Source organism: Lates calcarifer, linkage group LG4, assembly GCF_001640805.2.
Source record: "Lates calcarifer isolate ASB-BC8 linkage group LG4, TLL_Latcal_v3, whole genome shotgun sequence".
NCBI lineage: Eukaryota > Metazoa > Chordata > Actinopteri > Centropomidae > Lates > Lates calcarifer.
In genome coordinates, this window is record NC_066836.1 from 300,521 (window position 1) to 318,435 (window position 17,915).

Below are 17,915 nucleotides of genomic sequence, written 5' to 3' on the forward strand. Positions count from 1 at the left end.
GACATACCTGAGAGCAGGGCTTTGTTCCTCGTGTCCAACATGTCGACTGATGGAGGAGATTAACAGCACAGCACTAACAGACACACTGCTAATCTGAAGGATTAACATTCAATCCACTGAAGCTTTATTGACAACAGCTTTACATTAACAACCACAGTGTGTCTACTGAGACTGTTCAACAACAATAAAAAATAAAACACTATCAGCTGACTGACAGGTGAACAGATAACAACAACTGACAGATAGGAAAGGACGGAGGGAGGGAAGTAATAATAAAGGTAAGGAGAGAGGAAACAAGGAGGTAAGGAAGGAATGTAGGAGATAAGGATGTGAGATAAAAACGCTAATCCTGTATGAAACTGGGAAAAACATCTAAACAATGAAATAAAGTTGTGAGAGTTTGAACTGAACAAATCAAACTTCTTCTGTTCCAGTCAAAGTCAGTCAGCTGATCAATCAAATCAATAACCAATCAATAATGGCCATCTCAACTGAGCCTCAGCATTCAGACTAAATTTCAGAAAATTCATAGAAATTAGCTTTTTCTGCAATGACAACAGTGAGCAAAACACTGATGTCACCTCTGTTAAAGTCTGGCCCCGCCCCCTGAAGTGATGTGTCCAATCAAAACCTGCGAAGTTTGTTTTGTTCATCTTCAGTTTATTGTCCAGGTGTCACAGAGGAAGCAGCAGAGGTTTACCCTCTGTGACAGCGCCCCCATCAGGTGACTCAGCATCAGGAGCTGCAGGTGACGTGGTGTCGGCTGTGTGTCGCCTGTTCTGGCTGAGCAGGGCGGAGCTCGTCGTCTTAGTGTCGGCGGTAACATCTGTGAACACCTGTCGGTTGAGGGCTGTTGACCCGGTACTGGATCCGTCGGCTTCGCTCTCCGTCCAGCAGGACTCGCTGTCAGACGCTGAGGACAGACTGCTCTTCCCCCAACGGCCATTGGTCCGGACGCCAGGGCCAAGCCGACCTCCCGGCGAGCTCTGACTGGTGAGTGTGGCTCGGCGAGACGAAGCACCACTGGAGCTGAAAGACGAGCGCAGGTCCTTCTCCTGCAGCCGCAGCACAGTGCGCAGCAGCGGGATGTGGCGGCCAATGGCAGCGCGGTACTTCGGGTGGGTGATGGCGTAGATGATGGGGTTGTGGATGGCGGAGGCCTTGGCAATGATGGCAGGGACTGAGTTCATGTACGGAGTCAGCAGGTGAGCGTAGCCAGCGGTGGCGGTCAGAGCGACGGCAGAGTATGGAGACCAGGACACGATGAACAGCAGGATCACTCCCAAAGCCACTTTAGCCAACCGCCACTCGCTGCGCAGACGCTCGTACGCCTTGTTGGTCTCTCCACAGCTCAGCTGCTCCACCTCCTGCCCCGCCCTCCGCACCGCCCGGAAGATGGCAAAGTAACAGCCGGCAATGAGGGCAAGCGGGACGAAGAAGACGAAGGCAAACAGCAGGATGGTGTAGGTACGCACAGTGGCTGTGAAGCTCATGTAGTCCCAGCTGCAAGACGTCTGCAGGCCCTCGGGGACATAGGCACTCCACCCGAAGAATGGCGGCAGACTCCAGCCCAGAGAGTAAAACCACACCCCCGCCAGCACTGCCAACACCCGCTGACGACTCACCCCTCCCAACAGGGCCAGCGGCCGTGTGATGGCGAGGCAGCGGTCCACTGCAATGGCCGTCAGCGTCATCATGGAGGTGATGCCGAACAGAGCGCCGCAGAAGGCGTACAGCTCGCAGGCGACCTCCCCGAACACCCAGCGACGGTGCAGACTGGCCACAAAGAAAACTGGAGACTGCGTCAGAGACATGAGGAAGTCGGCGGCTGCCAGGTTGACCACCAGCAGGTTACTGGGCGACCGTAGCGTCCGACTACGGCAAAACACGTAGATGACCAGAGCATTTCCCAGCATGCCTGTCACCCCCACCAACAGGATAACAGAGCCGATAATGTAGTGAGCATGGTCAGGGACGTCCACTGTGGGGAACAGGTGAGGCTGCAGGTGAGTAGGCTGTGTGGGGACATGGCCAGGCAGATAGAGCAGCTTCGATGTCTTGACTTGGTGATGGTGGTTGGTCAGGAGGGAGGAGCAGTTTTCTCCCACAGAGCAGAGCGAGGATGGTCCGGTCGGATGGCGCTGACCCATCACTAGTTGGATGTTAGCTGGAGGTCAGATGACTGTCGGCTAAATGTCAGCTGGACAACGGTGGGAAGTCAAATGGTTCTGGCTGGATGCTGGCTGGTTTCACCTGTTGCTGTTCTGTTAGTTGTCTCTCTGTGCACTCATCGGTCCTTCTGCAGCTCTTTAAGTCCTGATCATCAGACCAATGGATGACGGAGGATCATTGATTTGACCTCAGGCTGATCCATTAACTCTCTGTGCTTAGAGAATAAATCAACATCTGGACCAGATGTGACCTGATTGTTCCAGTTTAATATGGATCATCATTAACACTCTGAGGTTAACAAGCTTTTAACTCTGTTGAACTTTGGTGAAAACAGGGTCAACCTTTGTTTTACTGGTCATGTGGTTTCTAACGACAACCTAACATAAAAAAAACTCATGCAGAAGTATAAACAGAGAAAATAGAGACTTTCTATTGTAACCTCCAGGGTCTTTTAGTCAAAGCTCAACAGGTCATCTGAACATGTACAATGTCAAGTTTGTTCTTCTGTGTTGTTTGCAGTCAGTAAGAATTCTGCAGCATTTAAAAGAAAAATACAGATTTTTCACAGATTAAATGGACAGAACAGGCTGCAGAATTTCTGCAGATGGATAAAACCTTTTCTAAGCAGAAAATGTTGCCACGATGGTCCAGTAAAACTGAGGTATAACTCATGGTTTAGACCATTTAATAAATCAGACTCAATGTTCATAAGGTGACGACTTAAAACAGCTGATTTCCTGTGGAAGTTTTTTTTTTTTTTTTTAAACAAAAATACGACATAAATTACCAACATTCAACATGTAGGTCAGACAGCTAGGCTAACAGTTTCTCCCTGCTTCCAGTCTTTGTGCTAAGCTAGGCTAACGGTTTCCCCCTGCTTCCAGTCTTTGTGCTAAGCTAGGCTAACAGTTGTAGTCTTCCTCACTGTTGGAATGTGGAGCAGCAGATATCGACTGTGGCCTCAATCACACAGACAGCTGCTTTTTCCTCCCACAATGCACCAGGAGTCCATCAGAGCTTTCCATCCCATCGATCCATCTGTCAATTGATCGATCAGCAGAAAGGTGAGAGGAACATCACTGTGACAACAAGCTTCCTGATGTCATTGAACTCTGAAGTTTGTGTTTTTATTCACAGCTCGTCCAGGGTGTCGGTCTCCTGCGTCCAGGTGAGCAGCAGGTGAGATGTCAGGCAGAAGGTGTGGGGAGGGGGGCTGGACCGTTCTGCGTTTCAAGCTCCGCCTCTTCATTATCCTGCCCATCATCCCTGTGAAACCACGAAGAAGATGAGGAGAGATGGACGGATGACAGAGCGGCAGGAACAGCACTCCCCCTGAGAGGGAAAGGGGGGGTGAGTGGATCTGCTCTGAGGTCACAGCTGTTCACAGGAAATCAGCCTTTGATCAATCAGATGGTTTGATAGGTTGATTGACAGCTCACCGTCTGCTCGTGGAGTGATCTGATTGGGTGACACCCTGTGTGGGCGGAGTCAGGTCAAACAGGATGGTCTCAGTGTTCGCCAGACAGAAACCATTAGACCTCATGATCTCTGGACAGGAAACAGGAAGTCATCATGATGATCAGCTGATACACAGGACAAACCAGAACAGAAATTAAAAACAGAAGACAAACAGAAATTTACAAACTCAGATCAGTTCGGACCTGAAGTGAAACCAGATCCTCGGAGTTCTGGTCCAGGAGGAAGAAGAACCTCATCACATACAGAACCTGAAGCTCTGTGCCGATGGTTTTTATAAAATCATTACTGTTGGTTCAGTTTTCAGGTTTTCAGCAGCTCTGATAAACTCTGTTTCCCATCAGCCCGTCAGAGCGTTAGAGCTTAATCAACTTAACTGACCTGAGAGCAGTTTGCAGGACAGCGTCTCTCGGTCGTCAGGGAAACCGTCAACCAGCCTCTTCATCATCTGACCCACGTCTTCATCAGACCTGTTCAGCTGCAGGAAGCTGCCGTTTGAAAGCTCCGCCCTCACCTGGAACTGTTCACCTGAGAGAAGCCCCACCCCCACCTCTACCACCCAGGGTGACATCATCACCTGCTCTTCTGACATAATCACCCCCCCCCTCTCCCTCTCTCTCTCCCTCTCTCTCTCCTCTCTCTCTCCATCAGGACTGAAAAGTTAAAGCAGCTTTTCAGTCGTTGTCACCGTTTCTGATCATAATCCCAATAATCACAGGATCAATCAGCTGTCATCATTGATTCTGACTTGTGACATAACTTCCTGTTACAACTGCTGCTCTGATTTAATGTTTCCATTTGTCCAGACCACGTGTTCATTCAGGCCTTTTCACAATAAGAGCTGTTTAAGGGTTTTTCAGAGTAAAGGTGTTTTCAGGGACATTAAAGATGATTTAAGGAGATTTTAAAGGACTTTAATGATTTAAAACAACCAGGAGTGAGTGACTGCTCCTTTAATGAAACTGAAGCTGGCAGCTGATTGGTCGACCTACATACCTCGACCCCAACCCCCCCTCAGTTCAGTGTAATGAGATTAAACAGGATTGAACAGGATTGTTGGGGGTCTGCTCTAATCCACTTTCTGGAGCTCAGCAGGACCAGACTGACCAGACTGGGAACCCCCCCCCCCCCCCCCCAGCAGGACAGAGCGCCACACCAACCACAACCACAACCACACCACAAACACTGTGTTGATTCCTGAATAATGAAGCCTTAGCTTGACGCTCTATATGACCTCTCCTGAAGCACATCATCGAAGAGAAAAAACTCCACAGGATTCTCTCGATTCGCTTCAGCTCTTTACTTCAAAAAAATCAGAATTACATTACAAAAGTTATCCATAAGAAAACAAAATTAATAACGAGAGTGAGTGAGTCAGTGAGCGAGAGAGATAGTGAGGTCAAAAAACTGTGTGGCTCCACTCCATGTTGCCTGACTGCAATACTGATGTGGAAACCACACACCCCTGATACATAAATGTTAGCAAACAAATAAGCAAATTTACTACTACAAACACGAACTTAAGTTACCACATATAAATTAACCAAAAATGAATTTAGGCTTCTACACACTGCTCAGAAATATCTCAAGGAACACGACAAAGAGTCCAAGGTGTTGACCTAGACTCCAAACTCCCCAGATCCCAATCTGATCCAGGATCTGAGGGATGATCCAGAACAGACCAGATTCCTGATGCGGTCTCAGGATTTATTTAAAACAAATAAGAAACATTTGGTGGTGACGTCATCACTCACTCTACTTCAACAGTCCAATCAGAGTGTTCAGTAGGCTGTGACGTCACAGAGCGGCGTGCTGGGAGAGGGCGTGGTGTCGGCGGACGTGTCTGAGCAGCAGCTGGCGGTCCGGACTCGAATACTCACACTGTCGGCATGGAAACGCCTCCCCTGTGTGGTGACGGCGAGCATGAAGGTCCAAACTCTTCTTCTGGATACTGACAGAGAGACACCACCTATTACTATGGCAACCACCCTAACGACAGTCACCATGACAACCACAGCTGTTGATAAGGAGGTGTGTGTGTCAGGTGTGTTACCTGCTGTAGTCACAGTGCTGACACCTGTACGGTTTCTCCTGACTGTGAGTTCTGCTGTGTCTGAGCAGAGAGCTGCGATCTATGGAGGCATACGGACACTCAGCACACCTGTGCGGTTTCTCACCTGTCAACACACAGCACACACAGTCATTTGACACACAACCTCAGGTGAGTTACCTGTCCCCAGGTGTGTGTTACCTGTGTGAGACCCCAGGTGTGTGTTACCTGTGTGAGTCCTCAGGTGTTGCAGCAGTGAGGCCTTCAGTCTGCTGCTGTAGGAGCACTGAGGACAGGTGAACGGTTTCTCTCCTCCGTGGACGCCCAGGTGACGCCTCAGAGTCAGTTTAGAAGAGAACTTCCTGTAGAGTAAATACATCACAGCTGAACTGCCCTCATCTGTCCTCTGCTGAGACACCTGCTAACCAGAGGGGTAAGGGATTGTGGGTAATGTAGTCACCTGTGACACAGCGAGCAGCAGAACCCGGTCTGGTCTCTGGTCTCTGCAGACATGTGCTCCTTCTCTTCGACTCCGTTCTTTCTCCTGACCTCCTTCTTCTTCTTCTTCTCTGCAACGCTCGGTGAACTCTGACTGGGAACCAACACACACATACTGGTCTCTGATTGGCTGATTAAACCAAAGTTTTTTACATGTTTAGTTTGATCAGACCTGATGTTCGATCACCTGTGATCAGTTTCAGTTATTGATCACATTAATTTGGTCTGTCAGACGTTTATTTTGAAAGAAACAAAGTTTACAATAAAACCTTTTCTTGATAAAACTGTTTCAGGTGTCTACCTGTCCGTATGCTCTGCCTCCTTCCCTCCAGCTTGTCCAATCGGCAGGCCTCTCCATCCGCCTGGGAGAATCAGACCGTTATCACTGTTAGTGTTATTGATTATTGATTACTGCCCAGCTGTGGGTGAGGATGTACAGACCTGAGTAGCGACAGTGTTGATGGGTTTGTTGATGAGCGTTTCGTGATGCGATGTTCCTGAACGTCCTCTGACAGACTGGACAGCTCAACACCGCCTTCTTCTTCTTCCTCTCCTCTTCCCCCCCCTCCTCCTTTTCCTTCTCCTCCTGCAGTGACTTCTCCAGTGAGGCTCCAGCTCCTCCCAGCTCTCGGTCGTCCAGCTGCAGCCGAGGCAGCTGAAGCCGCCGGCAGCTCTGTGCGACCGGACGTGGACGTCCAGCAGCCGCCGCGACGGCAGCTTCGCAAGACACAGGAAGCACGGCAGCTTCCGTCTGCCAGAGGGAGACGTCCTTGTCTGTCCACCGTCTGCCCTGCTCTGCCTCGAGCCCTCAGCCCAGGACAGGCGAGGGGAGTCTTCAGGGGGAGGAGGGTGTTGGAGGGGGCAGGGGGAGGCAGCAGGGGGAGGAAGAGGAGGAGGAGGTCTGGTGGCTGAGATACGACACAGTCCCAGAGTCATGAGGTGAGCGGACTGAGCCATCTCCTCCTGGGTGGAGGGGGGGTCGATGGGACAGGACAGATCCACTGAACCCCCCTTCAGTGGAAAGATAGAGGACTCCTCCTCCTCGTCCTCCTCCTCCGCACCCTCCTCCTCCTCCTCCTCAAACAGAGTGCTGACCTGAGGACAGGAAGAGGAGACGCTGTTACCTGTCTGAACACAGACAGCTGTGCCCCCCCCGTGGTTTTTCTTCTTTAAATAAACTTCAGATGAACAGTGTGTGTGTGTCAGGTGTGTGTCTGGTGCGTGTCAGGTGCGTCACCTCACAGGTGTGTGCGACCTGCAGCCCCCCCTCTGTGCTGATGTCACAGGTGGGCGGGCTCATGCTGTCCAGCATGTTGTAGAGCAGGAATTCGTCCTCATCACTTTGCTTCGACTCTCCGTTCAGATCCAGCTGATACAGCGACACCCCCCGCTGGAGGCCCGCCTCCTCTCCGCCCTCTGCCCCACCCCCTTCGTCGGCTCCCCCCAGGTAGGAGAGGGTGGGGGGGCGGTGCCTGAGCAGCAGGTGGCTGCTGATGGAGGCCTTAAGGCCACAGGTGAACTGACAGAGTTTACAGCGATACAGCTCCACCAGGAAGGACTCCACCAGCCCCCCACCAGACCCTCCACCTCCCCACAGTACAGACTGGAGCTCACAGCCCCGCCCATCACCTGCAGAGTCACAGGGCTGATGTCACGGTACCTCTGCTTCACCGACGACATCACCTCAGCATGACATCAGCAGGAGGATCAGCTCGCTCTCCTCTGATTGGACACAGGTGGAAGACCTGACCTATGACACCAGCAGGTGTCCAACAAACAGAAACACATCTGAACAGTTTTAATGTGGAGCTGATTGATCTGATCAATAATTTATTGGCATAAATATCAGCACCCTGTCAAAATAAAACTTCACCAAAATACTCAATAAATATTATTTCTTATTAAACAGTGTCATGTTCTACAGCTCATTAACAGGTCATCAAACAGAAAACAGCTTCAGTAACAACTTCAGAAAAACTAAAAATAGAAACGGACTGAACTAATGTTAACGAACACTAACGGCTGCGGCTTTAACGGACTTTAACAGACAATTAGTGAATTTATAAACCGAGCAGAGTCGATGCTAACGGTGTTAGCAGCAGCTAATAAGAGTTTGTGTTGAAGCTTCGGGTTTAATGAACCGAACAGGAGCTAACTGTACACCCACAGCTTCAGTCTGACACCTGAGCACGCCACACATTTCATCATATTTCACCTGAAGAGGTTTGATGTTCCGCTGAAACTCACCTGCTGCTCAAACTCTACTCTACTCTACTTTACTTCCGCTGCTGCGTCTTCTTCTACGGTCTGACCGGAAACAGGCGAAAACAGGACCACACTCCAGCGCCACCTGCAGGAGGAGAGGAGAGGAAAATAGAATAGAATAGGCTTTATTGTCATTGTAGTTAAGTACAATGAAATTGTGGGTGCTCCATGAAGACAGACTATGCACTATAGAAAAGACTTAAATACAAATAGAAATATGAAAATGTACACAATATACAAGACCTATACAATATAATACAAGAGATTACAGCAGAATACAAGAATTACAAAATTACAAAAATTTACAATGTCTCTTTTAAATAGAATCTGCATACACACAATAGCACACGATTGTGCTAAGAGTCTAGGACACTTTAAGGTGCGGGTGATGGATAGTGTCCTTGGCTGTGTATGTGTGTGTGTGTGTGTGAGGTGTGGTGTTGGTGGGGTGAGGGGAGCGGGTGGGGGGTATGGTGGGGTATGGTCAGTGTTTGTTTTCGGTCCAGGGGAAGAAGCTGTTGGTGTCTGGTGGTGTGGGACTTGATTGACCTGAAGCGCCATCCTGAGGGCAGCAGGTCAAACAGGTGGTGGGCGGGGTGTGAGGGGTCTCCTGTGATAGTCCTGGTTTTCTTGAGGCAGCAGGTTCTGGATATGTCATCCAGGGAGGGCAGAGGGCAGCCGCTGATTTTTTGGGCGGTGTTGATGACCCTCTGCACAGCCTTCCTGTCCTCAGCTGTAGAGCCTGTACCACACACTCAGACAGTGTGTCAGTACACTCTCCAGGAGTGGTAGAGGGCCAGCAGCAGCTTCTTGTCCAGATTGGTTTTCCTGAGGACACGCAGGAAATACAGCCGCTGCTGAGCCTTCTTCACTAGAGCCTTGGTGTTGTGGGTCCAGGAGAGATCGGCTGAGATGTGGGTGCCCAGGAACCTGAAGGTGGTGACAGTTTCCACACATTCTCCATTTATGAGGAGGGGGGTGTGGTCTTGTCTGTCCTTTCTGAAGTCCATGATGAGTTCTTTAGTTTTCTGGACGTTCAGTGTCAGTGTTAGCTGAGCACCAGAGGGACAGTTCCTCTACCTCAGCCCTGTATACTGCCTCATCTCCATCAGAGATGAGCCCAACCACGGTGGTATCATCTGCATACTTGATGATGGTGTTGGTTGGGTGTGTTGGAGTGCAGTCATAGGTTTACAGGGCGTACAGCAGGGGGCTCAGCACACAGCCCTGAGGGGAGCCAGTGCTGAGTGTGAGTGTGGAGGAGAGGTGAGGGCCGAGTCTGACAAATTGTGGGCGGTGTGTGAGGAAGTGTTTGATCCAGATGCAGGTGGGGAGAGGGATCTGTAGTTGGAGCAGTTTGACTAAAATGTCCAGGATGAACACTGAGCTGTAATCCACAAAGAGCATCCTCATGTAGATCTTTCGGTTTTCCAGGTGACTCAGCGCCCTGTGGAGTGTTAGAGCGGTGGCGTCCTCTGTGGACCGGTTCGTTCTGTAGGCGAACTGGTTGGGGTCAAGGAGGGAGGAGGAGAGGAGGAGGAGAAGACAGGAGGAGAGGACAGAGGAGGGGAGAGTTTATTTTTCAGGACATTTGTCCTCTGTCTCTATTAATGTCAATTTTATCTTTTCCACTGTGAAATGACTCTGCTGCCCCCTGCTGCCCTGCTCCACCTACTACAGCACTGATCAATACTGATCAATACTGATCAATACTGACTCCCCCCTATGGCCACATCAGATACTATAGTCACAGTCCACAATGATAACGGACGCACCTGTTAGGAGGATGTGGTAACCACGGCAACCAGCATCTCAGTGTTTGTGTTCGACAACAGAAGAAGCGAGTGAAGAGGAAACAGGTCACATGACCAGGCTGTTTTTTCCTGAGACAGGAAGTGTGTGAATGTGTGAGAGAGAGAGACGTCATCGAAACAGGAATCAGCCGCATGGCGTGACAGCGTGTTCACCACCACGCAGTGTTGCATGACAAGCTGTGACCACACACACACACACACACACACTCTGGTTTTAACCTGAAATAAGGACAAAGTGTTTTTCAATCTTCAGGGATGATAAATACCAGGATACTGCTCAGAGTAAAAGTATTACCAGTACACTGTAGAAATACTGCATTCAGACTCTGACTGCAGTAAAAGTATAGATCTGTTGTGTGTTGCTCAGTGAACTGACCTCAGATTAACAACTGTAGGTACATTTACTGCATCTACTACTGCATGATACTACATTACTGCAGTGCCACAGTATCATGCAGTATCATCCAGCACTGAGGCAGTGTGACTGTGGACTTTAAGGTCAGAGCTGGTGTCAGTGGTTTACACTGAGGTCAGTCTGAGTGATTCAGAGTCCTCATAACCACTATACGTCAGTTTCTGTGAGGACATCTGCTCTTCGGAGGTCAGGGGTCAGGTCAGGGGTCACGGGGCCAGGTTAGGGGTCAGGGGTCACGGCTGGGCAGTGCATCATGTGAATGAGGGTCCTCATAAAGATAGAAATACAAACATGTGTGTGTCATTGTTCAACAGGAAGTGAACAAAACCAGGTAAACAGAAAAGAGGACGCAGTGTTCAGACACAACGACCACACACCTCACCTCTACTACTACTACTACTACTACAACTGATATTACTACTACTACTACTACAACTGATATTACTACTACTACTACTACTACAACTGATATTACTACTACTACTACTACTACTGATATTACTACTACTACTACTACAACTGATATTACTACTACTACTACTACTACTGATATTACTACTACTATTACTACTGATATTACTACTACTACTACAACTGATATTACTACTACTACTACTACTACAATTGATATTACTACTACTACTACTACTACTACTACAACTGATATTACTACTACTACTACTACAACTGATATTACTACTACTACAACTGATATTACTACTACTACTACTACTACAACTGATATTACTACTACTACTACTACTACAACTGATATTACTACTACTACTACTACTGATATTACTACTACAACTGATATTACTACTACTACTACTGATATTACTACTACTACTACTACAACTGATATTACTACTACTACTACTACTACTACTACAACTGATATTACTACTACTATTACTACTGATATTACTACTACTACTACAACTGATATTACTACTACTACTACTACTATTACTACTGATATTACTACTACTACTACTACAACTGATATTACTACTACTATTACTACTATTACTACTGATATTACTACTACTACTACTACTATTACTACTGATATTACTACTACTACTACTACTACTACTACTACTACTACTACTGATATTACTACTACTACTACTACAACTGATATTACTACTACTACTACTACTACTATTACTACTGATATTACTACTACTACTACTACTAGTACTACTGATATTACTACTACTACTACTACAACTGATATTACTACTACTACTACTACTACAACTGATATTACTACTACTATTACTACTGATATTACTACTACTACTACAACTGATATTACTACTACTACTACTACTATTACTACTGATATTACTACTACTACTACTACAACTGATATTACTACTACTATTACTACTATTACTACTGATATTACTACTACTACTACTACTATTACTACTGATATTACTACTACTACTACTACTACTATTACTACTGATATTACTACTACTACTACTACTACTATTACTACTGATATTACTACTACTACTACTACTACTGATATTACTACTGATATTACTACTACTACTACTACAACTGATATTACTACTACTGATATTACTACTACTACTACTATACTACTATACTACTAACTGATATTACTACTACTACTACTACTATTACTACTGATATTACTACTACTACTACTACTACTACTGATACTACTAGTAGTACTAGTACGGATGGAGCAGCGGTCAGTCCGTGTGCTGACTGTGAGTTGTTTTGTGAAGACTTTTCCTCTGACTGTTAAAGACTTTTCCTTTTATCAGTTAAATTATCAGTGTGGTTGTGGAGGTGTGAACAGTTGTGTGTATAAAGTGTGTATTGTGTGTGTATGAGCCTGTCAGTCTGTGGTTTCAGACTCAGTACACGGTGTACCCGACTCATGTTACCGTGGTAACAGTAGTAAAACTCATTCTAGCAGCAGGTGTTGAATGGAGAAGCAGGAAGGTAAAATCTGAGACTCTCCTGAACGTGGCCCTGAGTGTTTCCACTCATTTGTCCAGAAAATCTTAAACTTGTCACTCAGGTGAAAGTCATGGAGCCTTAACATCTCCTTCATGTGTTCATTCAGGCCTTTTCACAGTAAGAGCTGTGTCAGAGTTACAGACAGGGTGGTGGTGGGTGGTGCTGTTGGACGTGCTCCTCCCTGTCTCTAACTTCTGCTTTGACTCGTGGTGTTTCTGTGGTTTAACGGACTCAGACTTGACGAAGCTTCAGACGGAGACGCAGCTGAGACGACGACACAACGACCGTAAGTCTCTTTCTTCTCTTTGAGTTAAACTGAGGTTTGTGAACGTGTCGCAAACAGAGTCTCATCAACACGTTTAAACGTTAGACTTTTTCCCACGCTGCAGAAACTCCTCACCTCACGATCCTGAACACAACAACTGAGATCATTTAATCTGATCGCAGCTCTCTGTCTGTTTCTGATCACACAGGATCAATACTTTATCTAGTTACTGGTTTGTAATATCAGAGTACACTGAAAGTACCAAAGGTAAAAGTACTGCAGGATAATGTTACTGGATTACTGATGCGTTTATCAGTTTAACGTTACAGCAGCTGAAGCTGCGGAGTAATCTGTTACTGCTGCAGAGTAATCTGTAATAAAACATGCTTTATTGATTGATTCATGTTTCAATGATCTGTAAATCAGTGCAGTATAAAGTATTTACTCAGCAATAAAAATATGAAGTTATCTCAGTAAAAAGAGTTCTGTTACAGTTTATAGATTAAATTATTAAACTATTGATTTATTGATTAATTTGAAAATCAGCTGAAAACCTTTAACACAGTGAAGAAGAGACAACTGAGCTCAGCAGAGTACTGAAACGCGTAGTAGAAATACTTTTATACTTTTACTTCAGTGAAAGTAAAAACAATAAAAACAACGGGGGGGCGGGGTGATGCAACACAGAGACAGACATGAGTCAGACCAACGGCAGCAGGGAGGAGGGAGGAGGGAGAGGAAAATCTGTTGTTTGTTTGATGTTTATTTTTTGTTTGTTTTTTGTCCAGGTCACTGAATGACCTCATCATTATGACCTCCATGGATGACATCATGAACATTACAGCGTTCACCACCGAGGTAACAACCAAGCATTATTGATTATCAGTTACTGATCAATTTGATCCTTTCATTATTTTCTCAATTGATGAATTACTCTGAGGCCAGTCTCTGTGAGGACATCTGATCTTCAGTTTTATCTAAACTGTGGCTCATTAAAAACATCTGGACAACAGACCTGCAGCAGGTGTGTTCAGGTGTGTTCAGGTGTTCAAGTGTGTGGTTTCTACCTTTCAGGATCCCTTCTCTGTCAGCCCCTTCTCCACCACTGAGGACTATGAAGACTACGACAGCCTGATGTGTGACCGGGCGTCGGTGCGGGAGTTCAGGGGCCGGTATGAGCCGCCACTCTTCTGGATCATCGCCTTGGTGGGTGGAGCTGGGAACATGGCCGTGGTGTGGATCTACCTAAACTTCCGGCGGCGGCTGAAGACCATGTCGGACGTGTACCTGCTGAACCTGGCGGTGGCCGACCTGCTGTTCCTGGTCACGCTGCCTCTGTGGGCGGCCGAGGCATCACACGGCTGGCGCTTTGGCTCCGCCCTGTGCAAGCTGAACTCTGCCCTCTACAAGGTGAACCTGTTCAGCAGCATGATGCTGCTCACCTGCATCAGCGTCGACCGCTACGTCGTCATCGTGCAGACCACCAAGGCCCAAAACTCACAGATGGAGAGGCGCCGCTGCAGCCGGCTGGTGTGCCTGGTGGTCTGGCTGCTGGCGCTGCTGCTCGCCACGCCCGAGCTTGTGTTCGCCACCACGGCGGAGGTGGACTCGCAGCAGTACTGCAGGATGGTGTTCCCTGCTCACATGGGCAACCGCACCAAGATCCTGGTGCTGTCCCTGCAGGTGAGCATGGGCTTCTGCCTGCCCTTCATCATCATGGCGTTCTGCTACAGTGTCATCATTGTCACGCTGCTCAAGACCCGAAACTTCCAGAAGCACAAGGCCATGCGTGTCATCCTGGTGGTGGTGGTAGTGTTCATTGTTTCGCAGCTGCCCTACAATGGCGTGCTTGTGATGGAGGCAGCGCAGGCATCCAACATGACCATGACGGACTGCGACGAGGTGAAGCGCTTCGACATGGTGGGACAGGTGTTGAAGAGTTTGGCTTACATGCACGCCTGCCTCAACCCCTTCCTCTATGCCTTTGTTGGCGTGCGATTCCGCAAAGATGTTCTGCAGCTGCTGCAGTGCTGCTTCAGCTGCTGCGGTTGGCAGCCGGCGACCACCAAGGGTCAGCTGAGCAAGAGCAGCAGGAGTCCACTGAGCTCAACCCGGGCGTCTGTGATGTCCGACAGCGACACGTCACAGCACCTGTCCCTGTGAAGAGCACTTCCTGTTTGAGCTGCAGCAGCCGCGACAAGAAACAATACAGCACATCATCACTCCTTCATCACTCCATCACTCCTTCATCACTTCCATCACTCCTTCATCACTCCTTCATCACTCCCTCATCACTCCCCATCACTCCCTCATCACTCCTTCATCACTCCTTCATCACTCCCCATCACTCCTTCATCACTCCTTCATCACTCCCCATCACTCCCTCATCACTCCTTCATCACTACTTCATCACTCCCTCATCACTCCTTCATCACTCCTTCATCACTCCTCATCACTCCTTCATCACTCCCCATCACTCCTTCATCACTCCCCATCACTCCTTCATCACTCCCTCATTACTCCTTCATCACTCCCTCATCACTCCCTCATCACTACTTCATCACTCCCCATCACTCCTTCATCACTCCCTCATTACTCCTTCGTCACTCCCTCATCACTCCTTCATCACTACTTCATCACTCCCCATCACTCCTTCATCACTCCCTCATCACTCCTTCATCACTCCTTCAGTTTAGCTTCAGCTACTCTTGAAACCTCTGAAATGTTGGTTGTGTCAGTTCAGAGACATTGACAGAGATCAGACTTTAACAAATTCAAACCACAAGATTGTTAACTTGGAATCAAAAAGACCTTGAATGTATTACCCTGACATCTTATAACGTCTTTTCAGAACCCCAGGAACCCTTTCAATCCTCTGGACTTTCTCAGGACTTTCCCAGGACTATTTCTAGTGCTCACTTAGGACTTTCTCTGGACTTTTTTGGACTTTCCCAGGACTGTTTCCGGGACTATCTCAGGACTTGCCTGTATATTAAATGTGAATGTTTGATTTTTAGCTGCTGTTGTTGGAGAGTGTTGGGTCATATGACCCCATTTTTTCCTCACACTGTATTGTTGTTACCTGAGCGGGAAAAGCATCACAGGAGCCTTAGACTGAGCCAACGCTGCGTTTCTGTTGCATAAATGATCTTTGTTTAATAAAACGCAGCCAAACTGTTCAGATTTATCTCTGTCAGACTGATGATTGTCATCCACCACTGAACAGTGCTGCTAACAGATGCTAAAAGGAGCAGCAGGATGCTAATGTGGACATTTATTTTCCTGGATGTTTTCTGATGTAAATAGTTTTCTGAATGTTTTTTTGTTGCATATATTTACGTGTATCATTTCTGTGATTCAGACTGAAGTAAATTGTCACTTTTGTTTCTGATAAACATTAAAGTGTGAGTAAAACCTGCAGAGTTTGAGTCTGAGCATGAAAAGCAGGAGGAAGTTGATCAAAGACAGTCACACTTGTTTCTTCACATCCTTCCTCCTCTCATCCTGTTGATGTTTTCACTCACTTTGTTCTGTAAAATGAACTGGAACCACAGAAACACTGAACCAACATTTACTCTTTATATTCAGATCGTTTTTTGTTTTTGTTTTGAGAAAAGACGACAAAGACAGTCTGAGTTTCTCCTGATTAGATAAATAAACCAAAACATCGTCTGCAAAGAAATTTTCTTCATGAAGAAGCTGATCCCTGAGACGTTTGTTTTCTATCACTGATTTAACTACTTTTACACAAATACAAATATGAGGTTCTTGTACTTCACTTGAGTGTTTTCTTTTCATGCAACTTCATACTTGTACTGCAGTATAATTAGAAATGCAAAGTTCTATGAATTTTCAAAGTTGGAAACTTTCCATGAGAATAAACAGGAATGAATCACAGGTTAGCCTGTGGCAGAGAACTTAAATGTAGTTGAATAAAAACCTGTTGCAGCCTCATGTTGGTTAAAATAAGCAGGTTTAATGTAAACTGAGCACACAGACTGGATCACACTAATCAATATATCTGATCTGTGACCAATAGCTGCTGAATCAGAGATGCTAAATACAAGCTAGCTAACAGCATGTTTACATGTTTTATTCAACATTCATGTTTTTTTGTTGTTCAGTGAATGAACGGATTAAAGGTTTCAGTACTTTTACTCAAATACAGAAGTATCTGATTACTTCACCCTCCAGAGGAAAAGGTCAGATCTGTTTTTCTTCTGTTTTCATTCTCGAGGTGCAGAGAAACAAAAAGAATCTGAAATGTCAGTTTCCTGATTTAAACATCGTCACTGACGTCATAACTGTTCAATACAAGAGAGAGAGACAGAGAGACAGAGACAGAGAGAGAGAGACAGAGCGACAGAGAGAGACAGAGAGAGAGAGACAGAGAGACAGAGACAGAGAGAGACAGAGAGACAGAGAGAGAGAGAGAGAGACAGAGCGACAGAGAGAGACAGAGAGAGAGAGACAGAGAGACAGAGAGAGACAGAGAGAGAGAGACAGAGAGACAGAGAGACAGAGACAGAGAGAGACAGAGAGACAGAGAGAGACAGAGAGAGAGAGAGAGAGAGAGAGAGAGACAGAGAGACAGAGAGAGACAGAGAGACAGAGAGAGACAGAGAGAGACAGAGAGACAGAGAGACAGAGACAGAGAGAGAGAGAGAGACAGAGAGACAGAGACAGACACAGAGAGAGAGAGACTCCTCCTCTGTCTGGTTTATCAGGTTTATTCCAGTTGTAAATTGTGATTCAGCAGAAAGAAAAAGAAGAAGTTGTCTTTATATCTGTCTGTGTTTCTGTGTGTGTTGTTGTCGTCTGTGTGCATGTGCGTGTGCTTGTCATGAGTCGATGTGATCAGAACAAAAACAGTGAAAAACAAAATGTGACAGAAGCAGAAGTGAAACTGGAGATGACACTACAACAACACAACAGACACACACAGTAAAT

General features: G+C 46.7%; 3 protein-coding genes across 4 annotated transcripts; 1 reads left to right on the plus strand and 2 right to left on the minus strand.

Moving 5' to 3' along the window:
* Positions 1 to 89: 89 nt before the first annotated feature.
* On the minus strand, positions 90 to 4,802 carry opn4.1 (opsin 4.1). 2 transcript variants are annotated; one of them, XM_051069774.1, is made up of 3 exons: positions 4,030 to 4,802; positions 3,612 to 3,720; positions 90 to 3,438 (listed from the first exon to the last, which is right to left on the minus strand). In XM_051069774.1, the coding sequence occupies exon 3, from the start codon at positions 2,148 to 2,150 to the stop codon at positions 675 to 677; it is 1,476 nt and encodes a 491-aa protein (XP_050925731.1). In that variant the 5' UTR covers positions 2,151 to 3,438; positions 3,612 to 3,720; positions 4,030 to 4,802; the 3' UTR covers positions 90 to 674. The 2 variants fall into 2 exon arrangements, with proteins under 2 accessions (XP_050925731.1, XP_050925730.1); XM_051069773.1 differs by having other exon boundaries at positions 90 to 3,504.
* Positions 4,803 to 4,933: 131 nt separating this feature from the next.
* On the minus strand, positions 4,934 to 9,471 carry si:dkey-154p10.3 (zinc finger protein 2). Its single transcript, XM_051069744.1, has 9 exons — positions 9,238 to 9,471; positions 8,477 to 8,546; positions 7,434 to 7,825; positions 6,638 to 7,004; positions 6,498 to 6,558; positions 6,159 to 6,290; positions 5,927 to 6,060; positions 5,702 to 5,825; positions 4,934 to 5,599 (listed from the first exon to the last, which is right to left on the minus strand). Exons 1-9 carry the CDS (start codon positions 9,469 to 9,471, stop codon positions 5,446 to 5,448), a joined length of 1,668 nt encoding a protein of 555 aa, XP_050925701.1. The 3' UTR covers positions 4,934 to 5,445.
* Positions 9,472 to 12,815: 3,344 nt separating this feature from the next.
* ccr9a (chemokine (C-C motif) receptor 9a) lies at positions 12,816 to 16,383 on the plus strand. Its single transcript, XM_018679077.2, has 3 exons — positions 12,816 to 12,986; positions 13,754 to 13,823; positions 14,040 to 16,383. The coding sequence occupies exons 2-3, from the start codon at positions 13,776 to 13,778 to the stop codon at positions 15,126 to 15,128; spliced, it is 1,137 nt and encodes a 378-aa protein (XP_018534593.1). The 5' UTR covers positions 12,816 to 12,986; positions 13,754 to 13,775; the 3' UTR covers positions 15,129 to 16,383.
* The last annotated feature ends 1,532 nt before the right edge of the window (positions 16,384 to 17,915 follow it).